General features: G+C 43.1%; 1 protein-coding gene across 1 annotated transcript in view; it reads right to left on the reverse strand.

Moving 5' to 3' along the window:
• The window catches only part of LOC138089542 (coiled-coil domain-containing protein 162-like), a 78,879-nt gene that overhangs the window by 34,252 nt on the left and 21,941 nt on the right, over nt 1-22,686 (reverse strand). Inside the window, exons 7-12 of the mRNA XM_068984941.1 lie at nt 16,884-16,917; nt 15,203-15,298; nt 13,992-14,147; nt 9,651-9,880; nt 8,596-8,734; nt 7,313-7,433 (exon numbers count right to left, since the gene is read on the reverse strand). Coding sequence (XP_068841042.1) covers nt 7,313-7,433; nt 8,596-8,734; nt 9,651-9,880; nt 13,992-14,147; nt 15,203-15,298; nt 16,884-16,917 — 776 coding nt within the window. The remainder of the gene's footprint in view (nt 1-7,312; nt 7,434-8,595; nt 8,735-9,650; nt 9,881-13,991; nt 14,148-15,202; nt 15,299-16,883; nt 16,918-22,686) is intronic.

Here is a 22,686-nt window from a genome sequence, read left to right on the forward strand (position 1 = left end):
TCATGCGAAATGGGCTCGATAAAGGCCATAAATGGTATGGACCTAACAGAAGCAGAAGATATTAAGAAGAGGTGGCAAGAATACACAGAAGAACTGTACAAAAACGATCTTCATGACCCAGATAATCACGATGGTGTGATCACTCACCTAGAGCCAGACATCCTGGAATGTGAAGTCAAGTGGGCCTTAGGAAGCATCACTACGAACAAAGCTAGTGGAGGTGATGGAATTCCAGTTGAGCTATTTCAATCCCAAAAGAGGATGCTGTGAAAGTGCTGCACTCAATATGCCAGCAAATTTGGAAAACTCAGCAGTGGCCACAGGACTGGAAAAGGTCAGTTTTCATTCCAATCCCAAAGAAAGGCAATGCCAAAGAATGCTCAAACTACCACAAAATTGCACTCATCTCACACGCTAGAAAAGTAATGCTCAAAATTCTCTAAGCCAGGCTTCAGCAATACGTGAACCATGAACTTCCAGATGTTCAAGCTGGTTTTAGGAAAGGCAGAGGAACCAGAGATCAAATTGCCAACATCCACTGCATCATTGAAAAAGCAGGAGATTTCCAGAAAAACATCTATTTCTGTTCTACTGACTATGCCAAAGCCTTTGAGTGTGTGGATCACAATAAACTGTGGAAAATTCTGAAAGAGATGGGAATACCAGACCACCTGACCTGCCTCTTGAGAAACCTATATGCAGGTCAGGAAGCAACAGTTAGAACTGGACATGGAACAGACTGGTTCTAAATAGGAAAAGGAGTATGTCAAGGCTGTATGTTGTCACCCTGCTTATTTAACTTCTCTGCAGAGTACATCATGAGAAACGCTGGGCTGGAAGAAGGACAAGCTGGAATCAAGATTGCTGGGAGAAATATCAATAACCTCAGATATGCAGATGACACCACCCTTATGGCAGAAAGTGAGGAGGAACTAAAAAGCCTCTTTATGAAAGTGAAAGAGGAGTGAAAAAGTTGGGTTAAAGCTCAACATTCAGAAAACGAAGATCATGGCATCTGGTCCCATCGCTTCATGGGAAATAGATAGGAAAACAGTGGAAACAGTGTCAGACTTTATTTTGTGGGGCTCCAAAATCACTGCAGATGGTGATTGCAGCCATGAGATTAAAAGATGCTTACTCCTTGGAAGGAAAGTATGACCAACCTAGATAGCACATTCAAAAGCAGAGACATTACTTTGCTGACTAAGGTCTGTCTAGTCAAGGCTATGGTTTTTCCTGTGGTCATGTATGGATGTGAGAGTTGGACTGTGAAGAAAGCTGAGCGCTGAAGAATTGATGCTTTTGAACTGTGGTGTTGGAGAGGACTCTTGAGAGTCCCTTGGACTGCAAGGAGATCCAACCAGTCCATCCTAAAGGAGATCAGTCCTGGGTGTTCATTGGAAGGACTGATCCTGAAGCTGAAACTCCAGTACTTTGGCCACCTCATGCAAAGAGTTAACTTATTGGAAAAGATCGTGATGCTGGGAGGGATTGGGGGCAGGAGGAGAAGGGGACGACAGAGGATGAGATGTTTGGATTGCATCACTGCCTCCATGAACATGAGTTTGGGCAAACTCTGGGAGTTGGTGATGAACAGGGAGGCCTGGTGTGCTGCAACTCATGGGGTCGCAAAGAGTTGGACACGACTGAGCGACTGAACTGAACTCTATAGCTGAGGGGGAAACATTCTATTTATTAAAGGTTTGAGAAATCTTTCCAGCACGCTTCTTCCTGCTGAGTTCAGGTTCCGGCATGCATCTGCATCTGTGTGCAGGAGTCAGGGGAAGTCAGGGTGAGTAGAATTCATCCAAGAGAAGCACTTCCTGGCCAGGTGGTGTCCGTGGTCTCCAAATGTGTTTCATTTTTGGTGTGTGTGTGGTATGGCTTCTCTAAGAAGAAAGGTGGACGTGGGAGGGAGATAGCATACTGGGGGTTCAGTTAGGGCTTTTTCTTCCCTTTCACTCTGTTCTCAGGTCATCTGACTGAAGGAAACTTTGACTTCCTGATGGCAAAACCACTTCCCCTCTCTTCTCTGAGCACCCCACCTGCCCCACCCCCATCCGGCCCCCTTCCTCTAGGAAGGGCACCTTGATTTGGCAGCACTTCGCTTCTCTAATCCCTGGAGAAGGAAATGGCAACCCACTCCAGTATTCTTGCCTGGAGAATCCCTTGCACAGAGAAGCCTGATGGGCTACAGTCCAAGGGGTCGCAAAGAGTCAGGCATGACTAAGCACACAGTACAGCACTTCTCTAACACCACCACAGACTCACTGTGCCTGAGCAGCCCCTGGCTCCTAAGCCAACGCATAACTGAAGGCACACAAGTGCCAACAATGACGGTTGTCTTCTTGACCAGCAGGGTGGTGGTGGTGGTGAGTGGGTAGGTTGAAAGCCTTATTGCTTCAAGCATATGTGTGAATTCTGTACTCCTTTGCGTCTCAAACTGCTGCCCAGAACACTAGTTCTTTGAGTTGATGAAAGATATTCCCAAGGTTCTGTGGTCATATAAATTCAAAGAACATTTCATGCTCTCTCTGAAGATTCACAATACACAGTAGGACAGCAAAGGCTCTGAGAAGGTCTGGAGTAAGGGGACCTTTCTAACATTATTTACTCTCAGTTTCCCAAACACTTTTAAAAAGCTAATAAAACCCTTACCTGCTTCCCTAACCCCTGCAAGTAGAAATCCTCCTGTCCAAGGCAATCAAGAGTAAGAGTTGGTTGGTCAATCATAAAAAGTCTATTAAACTAGAGAATGCTTTAAAAATGACATGCACTATCTAAAAAATCTTAAATTAAAAATTCACAAATATACAAATATTTGTCAGTCTTCTAACACAGACTCTAGGCTTTTTCTTTGTATGCACCCACTCACTGGAATTCTGTACCATAAATCATAATACAAGTGTGTGGTCTACAATTGTGTGTGTGTGTGTTTTGCTTTCTTTTTATGGAGATAAATTTTAAAGACCATGAAACAACCCAAATGCCTGATGCTTTGTTTTTTTAAAGAAGTTTTAGGTTCACAGAATAACTGGACCGTTCAGAGTTCCCACAAATCCCCTGCATCCTCACACAAAACACACAGCCTCCCTAACTATCAACATCCCATACCAATGGGTACACTTGCTACAACTGATGAATCTACACTGATACATCATTGTCATCCAAAGTCCACAGTGTACATTATGGTTCACTCTTGTGAAACTATGGATTTGACAGATGTATAATAGCAAGTAGCCACTACTGTAGTGTCATACAGAATAGTTTCATGGCCCTAAGAATCCTCTGTGCTCTGTTTATTCCTTCTTCTCTCCTCTCTCAACTGCTATCGACCACTGACTTTGTACTGGCTCCATAATTTTGTCTCTTCTTGAATGTCACATGGTTGGAATCACACAATATGTAGTCTTTTCAAGTTGACTTCTTTCACTTAATAATAGGCATTTAAGTTTTCTTCATGTCTTTTCATGATTTGATAACTCATTTCTTTTTACTGCTTAGTAATATTCCATTGACTAGACGTACCACAATTTATTTCAATTGAGTTTTTATAGAAAAGATCTTTCTTTTTGTACTATTTCATTACTTTACATAATAATTAAATTACTCAAACACAATGACAAGTAAAACTGGCACAAACAGGTTTGGAGCAAACAATCATCAGTGATACTAGGTAAACGTATGCAACCCAAAGGCTGTAATTAGTGAGTACCTTGCTGGCTTGTATTACCAAGAAAGATTCAGGTAATCCCTGAGTCTGTGGTTGGGAGAACTACTGCATTAACATGTTGAGGAGTTAGTACTCTAGGGCACACTGCTGGGGAAATGCTGACTCGACCCATGTTCTCCCAGATGTTTTGATTGTGCTTCTTTCAAGAAAAACATTTTTGTTGACTCACCTTTAACATATGTCTGTTTATGTATTCATAACTATATCCAGTACTATCACTAGCTAATATTGCAAAACATGCTGTACATAGGGTGAGATTCACCAACAGTGAGAGTGAATCTCAGTCCACACTCCCAATAGTTTCTTTGACTTAACAAAAAATTTTGTCTGACTTCTTCGATGTGATTAGTTTATCTTTTAAAACCTCATAATGTGATTGAAGATAAGCATGTACTAGGATTAAAACTGTCAACTCTATTATTTCTTATTATTCTCTTGTGGACTGCCTCCCCATGGTCACGTTAGGACACCTTACTATAGAGTGTAACATGGATTTCTTATGTATGGACTTAATCCATTTAGAAATTCTAGTATTTTCTTTCCCCATCCCTGGGCTATATGTCTCTACTCTGGAGACTGCTGGTCTTATAACTGCTTCGAGAAATTGAGAAAGTCAATTAAAAGTTACTTCAATGCCAAAACGTCAACGATGGGGGATGCAGAGCCTCTTTGAATCAGTGGAGCCTATCTCTCTGTTAAGCAAGCCCTGAGGCTGAGCGAGGATGCCTGGGGCTGCTTTTGATTGCTCTCAGGGGGAACACAGACTACCAAGAACTAGGTATGGCTGTGACATTTTCAGATGCTCTCAGACAAACTGGAAGCTCATTCAGAAGCTCATAAAAAGATTAAGTTCCACGACAAGGTGTGGAGGAGGGAAGTAAACAGGAGAAATATTCAAGCCTGTGATGTCCCCTGTTCTCAATACTCTCCATTTCCAGCTCCCTCTGGAGAAACCCCTAGCCCCAAGCTAACCTTGACTGCAAAGCGTGATCACTGCATGAAGAAGCAGGCCCTGTTGGAAGCCCCAGCTTACTATGGCTGCTTCCTACTGCTGAGATGAGCAATAGGTGAGTGAGATTTCCAAGGTTTTACCATCCTCCTCTTCTGAGAGACCCAGTCCACAGAGGTCTCAGGAAGATGACGTCGAAGAATATAAAAGCACCCCTGGTACACAGTGGGGACTCCCTCACTTGTACTGGGGGACATTCAGCAGAGGAGGAGACTCAGGCCTTCACACCAAAGCAAGCTGAACAAACCCCAAGCCAGCAATAACAAAACACTCTCACTACTGCTGTTTATTTTTAAAATCTTATGAGTACAGAATCTGAACAAAACTTTAGAATTGGCCAGTATATTCTAGCCAGAGTTTGGTAATATCAACCTTACCACCATTAAAGATAACTCTACCCCTCCCCTTTGCCTGACTCCCCCCAGCTCCTTACTGAAGGCCCTTTTGAAGCACAGCTGATGAGCGCCCTGCATAAGGCAACACACAGCACAGCCACAAAGCAAAGACACTTCCTCCCCCAGGCCCCCACCTGGCCACCTCATAAGAACCACGGCCCTAAATCATGCAGATGGCTGCACCTGCTGTATGCTTGTGGATTTTCTCCAAGAACTCAGAAGGAAGCTGCCTAGATGCAGCAAACACAGCATAAACAGCAGAGGCTTTGTGTCTTGTTAAACGCTCTGTAACTGGAGTTCAATCACACTGGGCTCTCTGGCTCTCAGAGATACTCAGTTAGTGGGGCTTCCCCTCTTGCTGCACAGTTCCTCAAAGTCCTGCTTGCAGAATCCAGTTACTTGAAGCACTGATGAAACCACAGTGTCTTAGTGAGGACAGAGGTTATTAATTAACATTACAATGTCTGTGGACCTTGTCTCAAAAGGAAACCGTAATTAATTTTGTCAGTCAGACAATTCTCCTTAGCTCAAAGACCAGGGATTTTCCTACAGAATTAGTAGGAGTTAGGAACAGGCACTGTAGTTCAGAGAGGACCAGTCACACAATCTATGGTGCCCCATGAAAAATAAAAATTCAGGCTTGTTCCAAACACAGGAAAAAGGTGTTTAGCACCATTAAGGTACTAAAATATAAAGTATTTTTCTTTCTTCTGCGGTCTCTCTCTTGGCCTGTCATGGTGTTTTTGTTTTAATGTTGAACTCTCGGGCTTGGGGATGCTGGCAGGGCAAGTGCAACCTTCAAAGCCATCAGGGGCCCTGCCCCGTGATCAGGGCATGAATACACATGGTCTACCAGCTACTGGACCGAGGCTTCATGCCCTAGCGAGGGGCAAAGAAGTTAAGCCAGGTATCTCTTCTTCCCACTGGCCCATTGCTCCTATCCCCCATGGATGGGCAACCCCAAGGGTACTGCATCCTCTGCCCTGGGATATTCTAGGTACACAGGGATGGGCAGGCAAGCTCACTTTCACTAAGTCGCTCATCAAACACACCACAGTGCTGTCAGTATGGAGTCCCTGAGATGCTGCCAGGCACACATGCCCCACACATGCCCTCACATGCTCAGGCCCCCACTGGTGTGGGGAGTGGCAGCAACTGCTGGATGGGGATGGTGAGGGGGAGGTTAGTGATGCCTGGGGTGGCAGAGAGCAGAGGATTGGCCAGAGAACTCCTCCTGGCAAGGTGGGGAGGCAGCAGGAGGTGGGACTGTGAGCCCAGGCACCAAGCCTTTGGTGCCTATTCCATTGGTTCACTGGACACCACTGACAGAATACAAACTCTAGGTTGAAATAAAGCTTGTCAAGATGGCACCAATAGAGCGTTAAACCCCATGTGCCCCTGTGGGAGTCCTGTGAGAGTGCACGGGTCACTTGCCCAAGAAGTCCTCCTGACTTTGGACCTCAGATGAAAGGTAACAATTTTGATTGCCTTCCCACCCCAAGTATGTGTATTTCTAAGACAGATATATATATATATAAGAAAAAGCTTCATGTATTTCCTCCATTTCAACTTTATTCTTTATTTCAGTTAGGAGTTGATCAGAAGAGACTGAAGTTTACAGATGTTCTCTATTTAAAAGCCTGCTAAGTGATATTCTTTAAAACATGAAAAGTACTCCTTTCTGAGCACAGGTAACTATATTCAATATTTAGTAACAAACTACAGTGGAAAACAATCTGATAAAGAATATACGTAACTGAATCACCAGATACAGACACAACATTGTAAATCAACTATACCTCAATAAAAATTTTTTAAAAGTACTTATTTGAACTCCCCTGGTGGCCCAGGGGTGAAGAATCTGCCTGCCAGTGCAGGAGACAAGGGTTTGATGCCTCATCCAAGAAGATCCCACACACTGTGGAGCCACTGAGCCTGTCAGCCACAACCAATGAGCTCTCACTCTGGAGCCTACAAGCCGAGACCACTAGAACTCCCGCAGCAATGAAAACCCAGGGAAGCCAAAAATAATGTAAATAAATAACTTTTAGATACTATTTTCTGGGCATTGCAGTGTTTTTGTTTTTCCATGAATATGGATAGATACATGGATTGCTTTTATAATTAGGAAAAATAATTAAAATGTTATTTTCTAAAGTAATAAACATACTTTACCTGTAGGGAGAGTATGCTGCTCCTTGGACTTTTCTGATACAACCAGTGTTATCTCTCTGTTAACTTTCCTTAATACCTCCTGGATCATATGAATTTCAAGATTTTCCAGAAGTTTCTGAAGCTAGAATAAGCAGTTTGAGAGTCATTCTTCACTATTAGTTTATACTTCAGGCTCCTAAATTCTTATATAAGGGCCTTGGGCTGGGTCCTGTCCTTTAGCTACTCTCTACTGAGGAAGAAGAAAGGTTTCTTTTTTTGAGGTTCCCAAGTGGGGTAGAGGCATCTTTTTGGAGACAAATGTCTCTTCTTCCTGGCTCATATCTCAATTGATAAAATACAACTCTTTTTTACCAGGTTCTGCTAAATTGCAAAGTGCTCAGTGTCTGAAGTGACTTCTTATGTTTTGGAGTCTCTAAATACGGCCAGGAATTTCATGACCTGTTTTATAAAAAGCGTGAAGGTCTGAAACTCAATTTAGATACCAAGGAGGATTTCACAAGAAGATATTAATCCATACACGACCAAGAGAAAACTCTGTTCCAATACCCATGAGCCCTTACTCTACCCTTTATGCTTGCAAAGCCCATGTTTCTCCCTGTCAGAGAACCCCTGGTGCTAGAGAGGAAACAGAGTTCAAAAGGGTGCTCAATGGTCATGAGACTGGGGTATGTGTGGAGAAGGGACAGTGCTGAGTTCTCCTGGGTGCTTAATGGACATGTATCTCTGTACTTACACCCACGCAGCTAGAGTCTTTGTTCCCTGTTACAAGCACAGCCAGGGACAGCCTGTGTCCCAGGACCAAAGGGAACAAACACTTGGAAAAACAACCCCTCCACACACCATCAACACACACCAAACAGACTAGTACATAAATTGTGTTGTCTTATTCTCAGAAAAACAATCGCAGAAGCTATTTTAAATATTCTATTTCTGTGAGCGTGTGTTGGGGTGAGACGATACTTGTGTGCTGAATTTTATGTTTAAGATGCTAGTGGTTATGTTTTCTGTTGTCTTTTTTGTGGTGGTGCACTTTAATTTGAGGAAAATAAGAATATGAAAACCTAGAATTACAGAACTGAGACACTAAGGTTAGCTATTTGCTTAATCAAAGCCCCACATACCTTTAAACACTTAAGCTTCCTTAGAGTCTGTTCAACAATTTACAAACCCTCAATTTACACTTAACTTCTAGAAGAAAAACACCACTTGGGTATAGCCGTAGGTTTACATGCTAATGCCATAAAGCAGATTTTCAAGCCAAGTTCAAAACAGCTTCTACATACCTGTTGAGTTTTTATTTCGATTTCTGAAGCTCCTTTTGGGGGAAGAATAGACTGACTAGTTATTAAAATTTCTTCAAATTCATCTTCCTTCCCCATCTGCCTAGCTATAGCTTTCATGCTGGGGTAGAGAACATCAGTTCTATTAAAGAAGAGCAACAGAAATTAGCAAACAAAAATTTTTTTTCTCTTTTAGATTTTCTGACAATTCTTTTCACTCATGTTCTGTTTCCTGTCATCATGCATAAACCTCCCAACTTGTCATAGATACTCACATCAACATCTAAATTCACCATAGTTGCCACTCCCTTAGTCAATATTAAATCCCAAGGCCTTTTCTCATTGGCACATTTAATCTCTTTGTTCTTTAAAATATTGACATGTCTTCTCATTCTCTATTTACCAGGAAAGCTGACTATCATAGCCCATAAGATAGACAATTTGGATTAGGCCACCAAAGTGGGGGTTAGGGTCCTCAGTGCGGTCCAGCGTGCCGGGTGGGTGCTTAGTGAATGCTTGTTTGGTAACAGACACATGGCAGAGGCCATCTGCCTTTCCTGCCAGCTAAGGCATCCCAGCCAGCTCTTGAAGCTGAAAAAACAACATGGGCCACAGACCGAACTGCACCATACTGTACCCCGGCTGTGACGCTGAAGCTCTCAGAGACTCATTAGACATAAGTCCAACGTGGCAGAGAGTGGGGAGGAGGTCACAGCAGCGGCACTACCTACTCAATACTCTCTGGGATCCTACGAGCTAAAACGCTTAGAGTCAGTATTGAAGGGACACTTCAGAAGCATGTTTCCAGGGCCAGAACTCTGGGTACATGATGTAAAGTGTTACTCAGTGGAATCCAGTGCTATGCCTGCAGTCTACAGAACTCAGCCTTTCCTGGAAAGCACTGCTGATGGACAGACACACTGCCCAGTTTCCTTGGCAATCAGTGGGCTAGGTATACCAGATTCAAGGACCAAATGTCACCCTCAGAGCAAGGGCAGTAATCTGCCAGACCCCAGGTTCCACTCCTCCACATGAATTTCCCCCTAAGCAACACTCACCCATAGAGCTCCGAGAACTGTTTGTGGAGAGAGGGAGAGTTGATGTCCTGGACTTGGAGCTTGAGTCGGCCCCAGTGCTCCTTTAGCACTTCCAGTTGCTTCCACAGCACCAGAAATGATCTTAGCAAAGCAAGGGACATCACTGCATCACATGGGCCCCCTAGCAGCTTGGAGGCCTTTGGGCTGCTTTGGAACTGACTTCTGAGTCCTGGCACTCTGGACAAATCTGGCTGAAAGCATTACAGAGATTCTTCCTCATTCATCATAGACTGCTACAAGATAACCTTCTACATGCAGCTCATACACAGCGAAGTCTTGGGAGAATGACTCTTCACCCCAGGAGGAATGGCTTACAGGCCAATAGCGCATGTAGAACTTAGGGAGGATAAGCATCCTTCCTGAACACAGGTAGTGTTCAGAAAGGAGAGACATGTCTCCATTTTAAATTTCTGCTTGAGTCATGAACCACTGACTTTTAAAACTCTTTTACTTGGGTGCTAACATTTTTATCTGCCTTTGAAAAATTGAGCCTTTCATGTTTCAGTTCAGTTCAGTCGCTCAGTTGTGTCCGACTCTTTGCGACCCCATGAATCGCAGCACGCCAGGCCTCCCTGTCCATCACCATCTCCCGGAGTTCACTCAGACTCACGTCCATTGAGTCCATGATGCCATCCAGCCATCTCATCTTCGGTAATCCCCTTCTCCTCCTGCCCCCAATCCCTCCCAGCATCAGAGTCTATTCCAATGAGTCAACTTTCATGTTTAGCCTCTGCGTTTTGAAAAGCACTCTTCAACACACTCAAGATTTAACAGCCCATCATGGTAGAGCTATATTATAACCTTAAATTGAAGATTTTATCCATTTTATGGGTAAGGAAATGGAAACTTGGGTTTATCTTATCTCCTATTCCTCCTTCCGTCCTCTAAAATTTAGGCAGAGAATATGTCACTTGATTTGAATTTATCTTTCAATAGGCAATTTTACTTTAAAATCATGATTTGTTCATTCATTTATTGGCATTTCCTTAAACGAGTGTTGCTTGAGGGGCTGCTGTAAGCCTTGGAGGATGTGGAGGGAACAAGGTTTTCAGGCCTCTGATCTCCTTTACATCAGCGATACAAAGGCCAGGGCTACCCAGAGAATGACAGACAGAATAGGGACCTGTATCTCACCCATGGCCTGAAGACAATATCTCAGTTATAGGGAAAGGAGCTTTCCTTTGCAGACTCAGATCAGAGGACATTCAGGTAACAGCACCTTGGAGACTCAAGCTTCCTGGCCATGAACAGGAAGAACCACCATCCTAGATCAGTGCTATTAACATATGGGGTGGGGTGGTGGTGAGGCTGCCAGAAAGAGTTGGTCAGAAGAAGAACTAACAGGCATGTCCCAGAGGAGAGTGAACTCCTGCCAATACCTGGCAAGCCCTCCACCTAGCAGTCTACCTCCTCAACAATCAGCTAATGCATGCACTTCTGGATTTATTTCATCCTCAGAATCTTATGCAAATGAAATCTCACTCAGTGACCCAAGATATCCAACAGACCAAGCCCAAGCACTGTGACAAGGAGGGGGCAGCCTACAGGCCACATAGTTGGACCCCTCCACTCAAAAAGCCCCAAGCTCCTGCCACTATTTTAAAAGCCCTGAGCTGGAACTTCCTTGGTGGTCCAGGGTTAAGAAACTGGCTTGCAGTACAGGGAATGCTGGTTCTATCCCTGGTCAGGGAACTAAGATACCATGTGCTGTGGAGCAGCAAAGCCTGTATGCCACAACTAGAGTCTGTGCGCTGCAATGAAAGATCCCACACGACACAGCAAAGATCACATGGACCAACGCAGCCAAATAAGTAAATATTCAAAAAAATAAAATAAAGGCCCTGAGCTAATCCATCCCCTTCACTTGGGACTCTTAGAGATGGAAGTCTAAAAGGTCACAGAACTGGTGACACAGCTGGGACAGGAAACCTAGAGTCCTAGGTCATAGGCAGCATAAATTTCAGTGCTGCCCATTGTCTATGAATGTGGAAATGCTATTAAATAGAACCAATCATAAAATAAAACTAATTAAAATAAACAATAATTTTAAAGCAAACGTACCTATTAAGAAAAGTCACCTCTTCCTAAACTTTGCAGAATGGGTGAAGGGACAGGAGACAGGATAAAGAACAAGGCAGAGGCGGCTAGGAGGTCAGGGAAAGATGATAACCCATCAGAAACAGGGCCAAAAGAGGGAAAATAGAAGGACCAAATAGCCTAGCACGCTTCTTGGCCTTGGTATTACTTGGTCTATATCCAGCTTTGCAAATGTTCCTTCTAGGAGAAGCACTGACTCCTGTTATGGATTCAGATGGCACATCTAAACACACTTCCTTTTCCACTAATTGGCCTGATATGTACTTGTGACTCAGTTTTAGCCAGTGAGAGACAAGAAAATTCTATTGGAAGTTGTCTGGAAAAGATTTCCCTCCTTGACAAAAAGACAAAGCCCCTTAAGGGGAAAGCTTTTTCACTCCTATCTTCACCTGAGGATGAGGGAGACATTCTGCTGACACCCAGGATGGCCCAGGTGCCTCCACCAATGTGAACTGGCTCCTTCTAGACTTGACAGTGGAAACAAAATCAAATCCAAAATCACTGCAGATGGTGACTGCAGCCATGAAATTAAAAGACGCTTACTCCTTGGAAGGAAAGTTATGACCAACCTAGATAGCATATTCAAAAGCGAGACATTACTTTGCCAACAAAGGTCTGTCTAGTCCAGGCTATGGTTTTTCCAGTGGTCATGTATGGATGTGAGAGTTGGGACTGTAAAGAAAGCCGAGCACCAAATTGATGCTTTTGAACTGTGGTGTTGGAGAAGACTCTTGAGAGTCCCTTGGACTGCAAGGAGATCCAACCAGTCCATCCTAAAGGAGATCAGTCCAGGGTGTTCACTGGAAGGACTGATGCTGAGGCTGAAACTCCAATACTTTGGCCACCTCATGTGCGAAGAGCTGACTCACTGGAAAAGACCCTGATGCTGGGAGGGACTGGGGGCAGGAGGAGAAGGGGGAGACAGAGGGTGAGATGGCTGGATGGCATCACCGACTCGATGCACATGAGTTTGGGTGAACTCCGGGAGTTGGTGATGGACAGGGAAGCCTGGTGTGCTGCGATTCATGGGGTCGCAAAAAGTCGGACACGACTGAGTGACTGAACTGAACTGAACTGAAAATCAGAGAAAAGAATGCTTAGGTTGAATAAAATGCTGCAATTTATGATATAAATACATTTTTCTTTATATTAACACAATTATAAGCTATAACTCTTCACGTTTTTTAATGGAGAAATGAGCCCTCAAAGGCAAAAGTGGTAGAGTCATGGAAATCAAAATGCAGCCCTGGAAGTGGTAGAAGTGGGCCAGAACCCAATAAATAACGTTTTCAGGATTAGCAGAGGTAGGGGAGTTGACAAAGAAGTCTGAGAAGGCCTGGCCCATGACATCAGAGGAAGACTGGAGAGGGCTGTGCTTTAGAAGCTAAGGGCAGACAGGCTTCAAGAAGGACACAGTGTTTCAAACGCTGCTAAGGCGTCAGGTTGGAAGGGGACTGAAACATATCTATGGGATTCAGCGGCAAGGTCCCTGGTGCTCTTGATGAGAGCAGTCTCAGTGATGAGACGAGAAAGAAGGCAGAGGGCAGTTTTTAAGGAGCGAATGGAAGGTAAGGACATGGAAATGGCTGGTGCAGAGTTTGGCTCTGAAAAGGGGGCTCTTTAAATGGGGCGGTCGCTAGTTTACCCTGTGTCCACATAAGTTATCTGTCTGGTTCCAGATATATGCAGAATTGCTTCAAGCTATAATACTAAGGGGACTACAGGCTCCTGGTACCTTATAGCTTCAGAGGGACAAGTTTGGAGAAGGGAGTGCTTGCCTAGGAGTCCATGAGCTAGCTGAGTGATGAAAACAGGAGCCAGGCTGGAGCTGTTCACCTGGAGCCTCTATCATACCCTTCCAACTCCAGTCCTAAATGTGTGACTCACAAGGAAAAACAGCCAGTTGGAGTATTTGTTCAAACTGGTTTCAACGGACCACCCCCGACCTCAATGTCTGTTGTACTTCTAAAATTAAAAGAAACTGATATACCATTGATCATAGGATTTACTGTGAAAGAAAGCACTTTGGAGAGGGTCTGACTGGCTACTGCTGCTTCACTGCTGCTCCCGTGTGGCACTAGCACAGTCCTGGGACACTGGGAGAGGCTATGGGACAGATGAAGCTCTCTAGTCCATCTCCCAAATAGAAAGGTCCTTCATACAACACACCACTGGTCAAGTATGTAGACTGTTCACCAAGAATACCTGTGTATTTTTGTCTGGTGAGGCCTGCTGTTCTGGGAGACCATCCGTGATCATAGGATAGTTACTCAGAAGAACATCTTCCATTAGCAGTTGCATGCCTGCCAGCTCTCCATGAGCCACCTTGAGGTCAGGGCCACTCAGCCCACAGAGGCATAGCTAAAAACAAAAAGGAACAAAACCAAACCAAAACACCCAATTTGAACACTTCTATGTATCCTTTACATGTGGTCCTGGGGGAAGAAAACTAGCAGTAGTTGTGTTTACAAGCCCCATGCTCTCAATTATTTAAAAAATCCATAAAAATCAGAGTAACATTTTTAGTTCAATATCTGCCTTGAACATATTAGACATTTGGCTCTGTATGGAAGTCCAAGTTCCCCAAATGTTATGGTGGTGTCTGTATATGGTTGTATGAATAGTGTGATGCACGTATGAACAGGGAAAACACAGGAGAAAAACCAATATGATCTGTAACCATACCCCAAAGTGGGGGACTCTGATTCATATTTTTAAACTATTTTTACTATTTTACTTAAAAAAAAAACTTTACTTTTGGAAAATTCTGAGCATATGCAAAGGAACAGTTTGCATATGTAAATATATGCAAACAGAACAGTTCTCATCACTCAGTCCCCAAAACCACCAACCTCTGCCCAGTTCTACCCCATCCTCATCACTCCCCACCTCCTCATTATTTTGAAGCAAATGTATCATTGATTTTCATGTTGTTGATAATACTTTTACAAGTATTTTCTATTTTAATACAATAAGACTTGCTTGAACAATCAGAGGGAAACATACATTTGAAAGAAATTCTCCTTCTGAGTTCTGCTTAAGGAGTTCTCTTCCTACCACCGTAGGTGGGTCACGAGTCACACATCTCTGAACTGCCAGTCTGGGAGTTACTCTAAGAGGCCCAGAGAGTGACCAGAAATGGATGACTACTCCCCGAGATCATTATTAGCCGGAGAATTTCAGCTGATTCAAGTGTGATTCTAGCTGCAAACATGATTTTCTTCTGTCGTAAGAACACATGATTCACCCTGCAGCACTGGATTTATAGCTTCATAATCAAACACCTTGCTTATCTCATATTAATAAATTATTCACCACTGGCTAGAGTATGAAGGATTGGACCTACGGATGCAGTGACGTCTGCTTTGCAGTCTGTATTCAGTTCTCTCTGTGACAAGCAGAAAGAACTATCTTACCTGCATGTGATATTCTAGGGTATCTGGGCTGCTACTTGTAACTGGAAATAGTCCTCCATCTTCCAGAAATGCTCTCCAAGGGAACAGCACAAATGCCTAAAAGAATCAAATAATAAATATAATAATGGTACATAATAATGTCCACAAGTAATAGGCATTTGTATATGAACAAGATGTCTTCATCTGTACACTAAAACATTATGGGATTACTTCTCTATTATATAGAAATAGTTCTTGATGAATAGTCTCTGATGATGCAGAGGAGAGAGTAATAATTTTGTTTTTTAAACTGATTTTTCAGAAAGTAACTAAACATATAAGGGTACTTAAAGTTTCAGTGTAAATAGTCAGTACTAGTGTTTGGAAGTCCCAGAATAGTATAAAACCAATGATACATATTTATAATCAACAAAAGTAAACTTACTCAATTTTTTTCAGTATTACAAACCTTAAATATTTGTCCTTTATCACCACTGTGCTCTAATCCTAGGCAACAACTCAAAACGAATGCTATGACATTACACATGGGTCTCTATATTTTCCACATCACTGTCCAACAGCCAAGGCATTCCTACTCCATGGGGCATGACCTGCAGCCCAGGATAGAGTGGGCCTGTCCATCTGATTCCATTCTACAGTTTCAGACCTGGTACTGGCTTCAGACAATTCTCAAAGTTGGAGTTGATGCAGGTGGCAGGCAGCCAGGACACCTGCAACTACTTAATACCAAGCAATGCCCAAAGGCAGCAGGAGCAGGCCCAGCAGTCACAATCCAACCCTGTCTTCAGGTCTTCATGAGGGTCAAGGCTTGGGCCAAGGGTCATTGTCTTATAGCCAGGGAAAGTAAAAGTGTGAGACTTACATGGGGTTGATGCTGGCATTACCTGCCTTAGCTTTGTAACATAAAAACATTAAGTTGGAGGTTTTGGAGTCAAAAGATATGGGCTTGTGAGGTGATTTTAAAGATATGTCCACAGGGATTTCCCTGGAGGTCCAGTGGTTAAGACTCTGAGTTTCTACTGTAGGGGGCGTGGGTTTGATCCCTGGTTAGAGGACTAAGATCCTGAATGCCATGTAACATGGCAAAAAAACAAAAGTGTCCACAAATTTTTTGATTCTGTTTCCACTAAGAGTTGGAGCACCTTGACCTTGACCACAGCCTCATGAGAGATTGTGAGCTGGAACTACCCAGCTAAACTGTACCCAGACTCACGAACCTCAGAAACTGTATGAGATAATGAATGTCTGTTGTGTTAATATGCTGTATTTGGGGGTAATTTGCTCTGAAGCCATAAAAAGCTAATACAGTTTGTGACCTAGTGTTGCCAGGACTGCATAGCAGTCTGATCTCGGGCCTTCCTGACCTCAAACTCTTTAGTTGTGGCAGGTGGGTAATAGAGTTGGTGCCTAGGAGCAATAATAGTTGCCAGGATTACATTTGATAACACATATTGTTATTGGGCTGTTCAAAACTCAGCTGCTGACCTAATTTATGTATCATAATTGCTATCATTATTATTTATTACATGAAAGAGATCAGGTGTTGGTTTTGCTACCAGCTGTGAGCAGATAAGCTGTTATCCCAATTAGCCCGTTAAGCGGTTTGGAGACAGAGCTCCTGACTAGAAATAACAGCAAGCCACAGGGGCCCTCTCTACTGTATGAGTGAAGGGGAGCTTACCAAGGCCAATGGGTATTTCGGCATGAAGAGCCTCCTATGCACAATGCACATTTTATCACAAAATGTGCTCTTAACACATCTCAGAACAAAAATAGCTCTCAACACACCTGGAGGCTCTGTGGATCCAGCGGTTGTGGTAGGCTGAGTTGGGAAGCAAAAATGCTCTTCACTGGAGAGTTGCTCAGTGATGGCAACCCATGGTACATGCCATCTGTGACAGACTGGTAGGCAGAAGCATTTCCAGCTGCCAAAAATGTTCGTCTACCAAAACAGGAAAGCAATCTCATTAAAAGCAGTTACCCAAGTTTCTAAAGCTCAAAACTCTCTTCAAGGCTATTTGTAGCAAGATAATATTTTGAGATGTCAACAGGTTTCTTCTTCTTCGGCAACATCATCCCTCATTTATTTTTCTCTACCACTGCCCTTCACTCTCACAATTCATAGCTCTCAAGGGAAAGACAGTTATCCTCTAGACCAGTGCTGTCTAACAGGGTAAGTTGAGGGGATCCAAAAGGTCCCCAGGACAAAAGGGATCTTTTGCCTAAATCTTCCATAGACTTGGATCAAGTCATGCATAAACAGACATCAAAAAAGAGATTAGCAATGATTGAGGGAGATGTTATCCCTGATGGGAGTGAGGCAGTCTCTCAGAGATTAGCAGATAATCAAGGGTTGAGGAAAGACCTGCGGAGTGCCTAAGACCCCACAAGGCAGTGTCCAAGTGGGGTGCTGAGCAGCAGGCCAACCAGAAGAGATCTGGGGTTGAATAGAGATGGGTGAGGTACCACTCCTCTTCAACTGCTAGGATGACCTATAAGCACCCCAGAACTTAGATCACTTCTGAGAAGCATAAAGGAGGAGAAGGTGTGGTATAAGGCCTAAGTTAAGATCCATTATTAGTGCTGCCTTGACATCTGGTAAAACTGGGAGGGCCTTGAATGACCTAACTACAAGTTTCCCTCCCTATGGAGGGAAGGTCCCCTAGTCAAACATAGGGACCTAGGTTTATTTACTTTCCTTATCATAGGGACCGAGTATAATTCCTGCTTATCCATCCACAAGCAGTGGTTTCCAGTTCCCTGCCAGACCACAAAATTATTCCAATGAACCAAGCACATCCTCCTATGTGCCTTCAATAGGCACCACATCCTCTTGACACTCAAAGCCTGCCTCTCAAGCCCCTAGCTGTTCAGTCTGTTCACAAGTACAAATCTTCTGTGGCCTTATGTGGCATGCAATGTTCTGTTCCCCTTGGCCATGAGTATATGTAACTAGTAAACTGCCGTTGATCTCATTTGACCAGTATTTAAAGCTTTATGTTTGGTCATCCCAATAACCTTGGAGCAGAATCCTTCCCTCACCAACAAGGTGAAAAGGAGGCATTTAAAACAAAGGTAAAGGGGGATGATCTTGAAGTAACTGATTTTATATCTCAAATTCACCACTTTAAATTCTAAATACGGCTGAATGACATAGAATTGAAAAAAGAAGTAGGGGCTTATGAACTTAAGTTCGAAGACAGATAAAGGGAGCTCTATATTTGCATATCAAACCATTGTACTAGTGCAAGAATCATATTACCCTTTTCACATCCTTGTGAGAATTAACAAAAGATAGTTGCATACAGTTATATTCTGAGACACTGAATAAAAACACTGATTTATCCTGATAGTTCAAGGATGGAACCTGGAGTTGCTCATGCTCAGTGGATATGACCATTTTCTCCTGTTTCTCATATTGTTCACATGCTTTCTCATGATTCTCAATGGGCCCTGCCAAGGGACCTGTGATTCACTCAACACACTGATGTTTCAAGCATCTACTATGTACAGGATACTGTGTCAGGAACTGAGATACAAAGATGCTGCTGCTGCTGCCACATTCGTGTCCGACTCTGTGCGACCCCATAGACGGCAGCCCACCAGGCTCCCCCATCCCTGGGATTCTCCAGGCAAGAACACTGGAGTCAGTTGCCATTTCCTTCTCCAATGCAGGAAAGTGAAGTCGCTCAGTTGTGTCCAACTCTTAGCGACCCCATGGACTGCAGCCTACCAGGCTCCTCTGTCCATGGGATTCTCCAGGCAAGAGTACTGGAGTGGGTTGCCATTTCCTTAGTGCAGACAAAAAATGTTGCCTGCCGTACCAGTTAACAAAGAATGCTGCCTGCCACCAAGCCATCAGCAAATGCAGCTGCCTTCCAAGGGTGCACTCTGAAGGGAATTCAGGATAGAAAAAAACAGGATACTGGGTCTAGATAAGATGCATAGCTAAGAAATAATTTTAATGAGTCCAGATTCTTACCTCTTCCCACACATAGAAAAGCACTAGAATCATTAACTTGTGATGTCTGTCTTTTGTGATTAGCAGTAATTCTTTGATGCTTGATCACATGAGTTTTTGTTACTGCTATTGGTCAGCCCAAACTCCTCCATATCCCAGCTCCTCCCTTACTTCTTCAGATTAGATACTTAGCTATCTGACAAACTGTCTCCCAGGCTATAGTCTTCAGTAAGGTTCCAGAATAAAATATTTATGAATTCTAAGCTGTGCCTTTTTCTTTAGTCAGTGGCACTAAAAAGCAGGGTATTCTAATGGAAACATTTCTTTTTGGTCCAAAATCAGAGCACAGAAGCCCAATATCCCAATAAATCTCTCCTTGGTTGACTCCTTCAATGTCACTCCTGTACTTCTCTCCTACCAATCCACACAATTCTCTCTCTCTCAGCCTCTGGGCCCAGCTTTGTTCACATCTTATTGTTTAATCCTTGACTGTATTGCTCATATTTTAAAATTCCATTCTTGTTTATTATGATGTTTTAACATCTTTAAAAACAATAACAAAAAACCCTGCTGGCTGGGGAGAGACTGTTCCTTCCTCTGTAGCCAATTCTTAAAGACAACTGAAGGCCTAGCATGCTTTTGATACCCAAACAAACGAGTCTGAGCCATACCTCCTCTGATCTCTGCAACCCAGGAGGCAATATTCCTCTCATTTAATCATCCTAGGGCTAATTAACAGGCAACTAGAGACCAACATGGGCTTCCCTGGTGGCTCAGACAGTAAATAAATTGCTGCAATGTGGGAGACCTGGGTTTGATCCCTGGGTTAGGGAGATTCCCCTGGAGGAGGGCATGGCAACCCACTCCAGTATTCTTGCCTGGAGAATTCCAAGGACAGAGGAGCCTGGTAGGCTATAGTCCATGGGGTTGCAAAGAGTTGGACATGACTGAGTGATTACGAATAGAACAGAGACCAACCCTACAGCCCAAAGCCTGCTGGAATTATTCAAACTAGCAGACCTTAAAATGTTCCCCTGCTCTGCCTTGCCTTTCCAGGCCATGGTCTAAGCACTCTCTTTGCTCCTGACCCATGGCCCTGTGCAGCGTGGCATGATGGATGTGTCTAGGAACTGAATATAATTTTATTTCCCTGAGTCTCTCCTGTATCTCCTCCTGTGATTGCACTAGATTGATTATCACATAAAAGAACACAGAACAATGACTTGTTCTTTCATCTTGCTAAATTTGCGCAGTTTTTAACTAAGGGCCACAAACAACCACTATTATTGGGAGAGTTTTAGAGCCCTGAACACATACTAGGTCTATTAATTTATACATACTTGGCGACTATTAAAAAATAACACAATTCAGATATAAATATGACTGCTACTCTAAGTGACAGAATCATAGCATATGATATACTGTCTGGAGAGACCAGAGTCAGTTCGATTCTAGGCATCACCACTGATCAAATCACTGGTTATCCTAGTCCCACTTTCTTAATTCTTCAGTTAAGATCACTGTCCTTGGGAGGTCCCACATCCCCTTTATCAATAGAACTGTTTATTAGGAAGCTGAACAAAATAATGCCATGTAAAGAAATGAGGTTCAAGATGGTATCTAACATTTTTAGCACTATATCCTCTTTTTTTTCCTTCCTCTCCGTGGATCCCATATTTTGAAAGCTTTTTTTTTTTTTTAACCAAATTAAGCATTCTCCTGCTTTCAACTCAAAGCCACATAAGCACCTAGCCTAAGCTCTGAGCTGCAGGAAGAGATAAAGAAATATGATATAAAGGAAAGAACAGGGCTTTGGAGTCTGACAAACTGTGTTAATGTAAGGTCTGTTACAACAAGCATGTGACCCTGGGGCAGTCATGCAACTTCTCTCTATCCCCTCATCTGTAAAGATGGTAATGTAACTGCTTTCTCACGGAGTTGGCACATGGTAGGAGTTCAATCAAAGCAAGTTTCCTCTCCTCCTTATCTTACTCATTCTTATGATTCCAGTTTAAAAAAGAAAGAAATGTGACATTTTCTTTACTGCAAAACTTGGACAAATATGTCTTTTTCATCATGCCTTTAGAAATACTGAAAACAGCTTATTGTGATAGCTCTCTCAGACCCTCAGTTGGTAAACCCTGGCCTGCACCTTCTGCTGGGCTAGCTCTAATCAGTGCAGCTTGCCAGCAGCACTCAAGTTAGAGGGAAACCCATAGGAATGAAAGGTCAATTTGTTGCTTGTGCCAGTGGTACACCTCCAACCGCCAGCTCCTAATAAAGTCAGGTCTTCCCAGCAGCCCACTAAAATACAACTATAGATGCCTCACATCCTCCGAACGGTTTTGCCACACTCCAGCTGCCTTACTGTCAACAAGAGTCAAGGGTTTCCTAGAATGCCAGTCATCTTGTGTGTGAGTTACCCATAGTGTGATCCCAGGTAAACTGGCTCCAGCCACAGGGAGCAGGGAATTCATGGAGCATGTGCTAGGTTTTTTCCTGGATGCAAGGATATATATAAGAAAACAAAACCCAAAAAACAGCTGCAAAGTAGTCCTGAGGAGGCCAGGAAAAAGTCATGGCTCTTCACTTCTCAGATGCTGGAGACCAGGATGTCATGAGGGTTTCTCTGTATTTCCCAGAAATCCCCAGATAACTCTGAAGCACACTTTAATATCTGTGTGTTCAGAGACACTTAAACTAGATGAGCATAAAAATAAATTGAAAAATGAAAAGAAAATCAACACAAATTCAAGGACTAAAAAAACTGGTGTTGCTTCTTCAGAGATCCCTTGATGTACTCCTAAATAAGGCTTATGGCAGGAAGTTGAGGCACCTTTGATTTATTTCCTCAAACTCCTCCTTTTTACAGTAATCACTCTGAACATCAACAACACATTCAGATTAGTGGCACTTTTCAAGGCATATGTTTTATTCCTATAGAGTTCCTCTGAGGAACTTTCTTTTTTTTCTTCTTTCTCTCCATTCTTGAATTTCAAAGGAATTCAATCCTTTAAATCAGGGAGTGGCAAACTCTTTCTTAAAGGGTTGGATAGTAAATATTTTCAGCTTCATGGAAGCATATGATCTCCACTGCAACTATTCAACTCTGTGGTTATAATGTGAGAGCAGCCAGAGGTTATCCATAAATGAATAGGCAGGGCTGTGTTCCCAAAAAAAAACCCCTCCATTTCTGGACACTGAAACTTGAATTCCTCAGAATTTTTATGTGTCACAAAATACTACTCTTAAATTCCCCCCGCCTCAACCACTTAAACACCAGCCTTAGCCCGCAGGCCTTACAAAATCAAGCAGGGGCCTATGATTTCTAACTTAAACAGATGGATTTGATTAAATCACTGTACCACACAAGCATTTATCTTTGGCACAAATGATTAATTCACTGGAAATTAAACATAAACTCAATTCTCAGGCATTTCTTGCATTGGCTAATAAATAACTTTTATAGGTGGTGGACATGCCCAGAGGTGAATGGCAGGCCTTAGGCAATGTGATTCTGACA

This window comes from Capricornis sumatraensis, chromosome 13, assembly GCF_032405125.1.
Source record: "Capricornis sumatraensis isolate serow.1 chromosome 13, serow.2, whole genome shotgun sequence".
Lineage (NCBI taxonomy): Eukaryota > Metazoa > Chordata > Mammalia > Artiodactyla > Bovidae > Capricornis > Capricornis sumatraensis.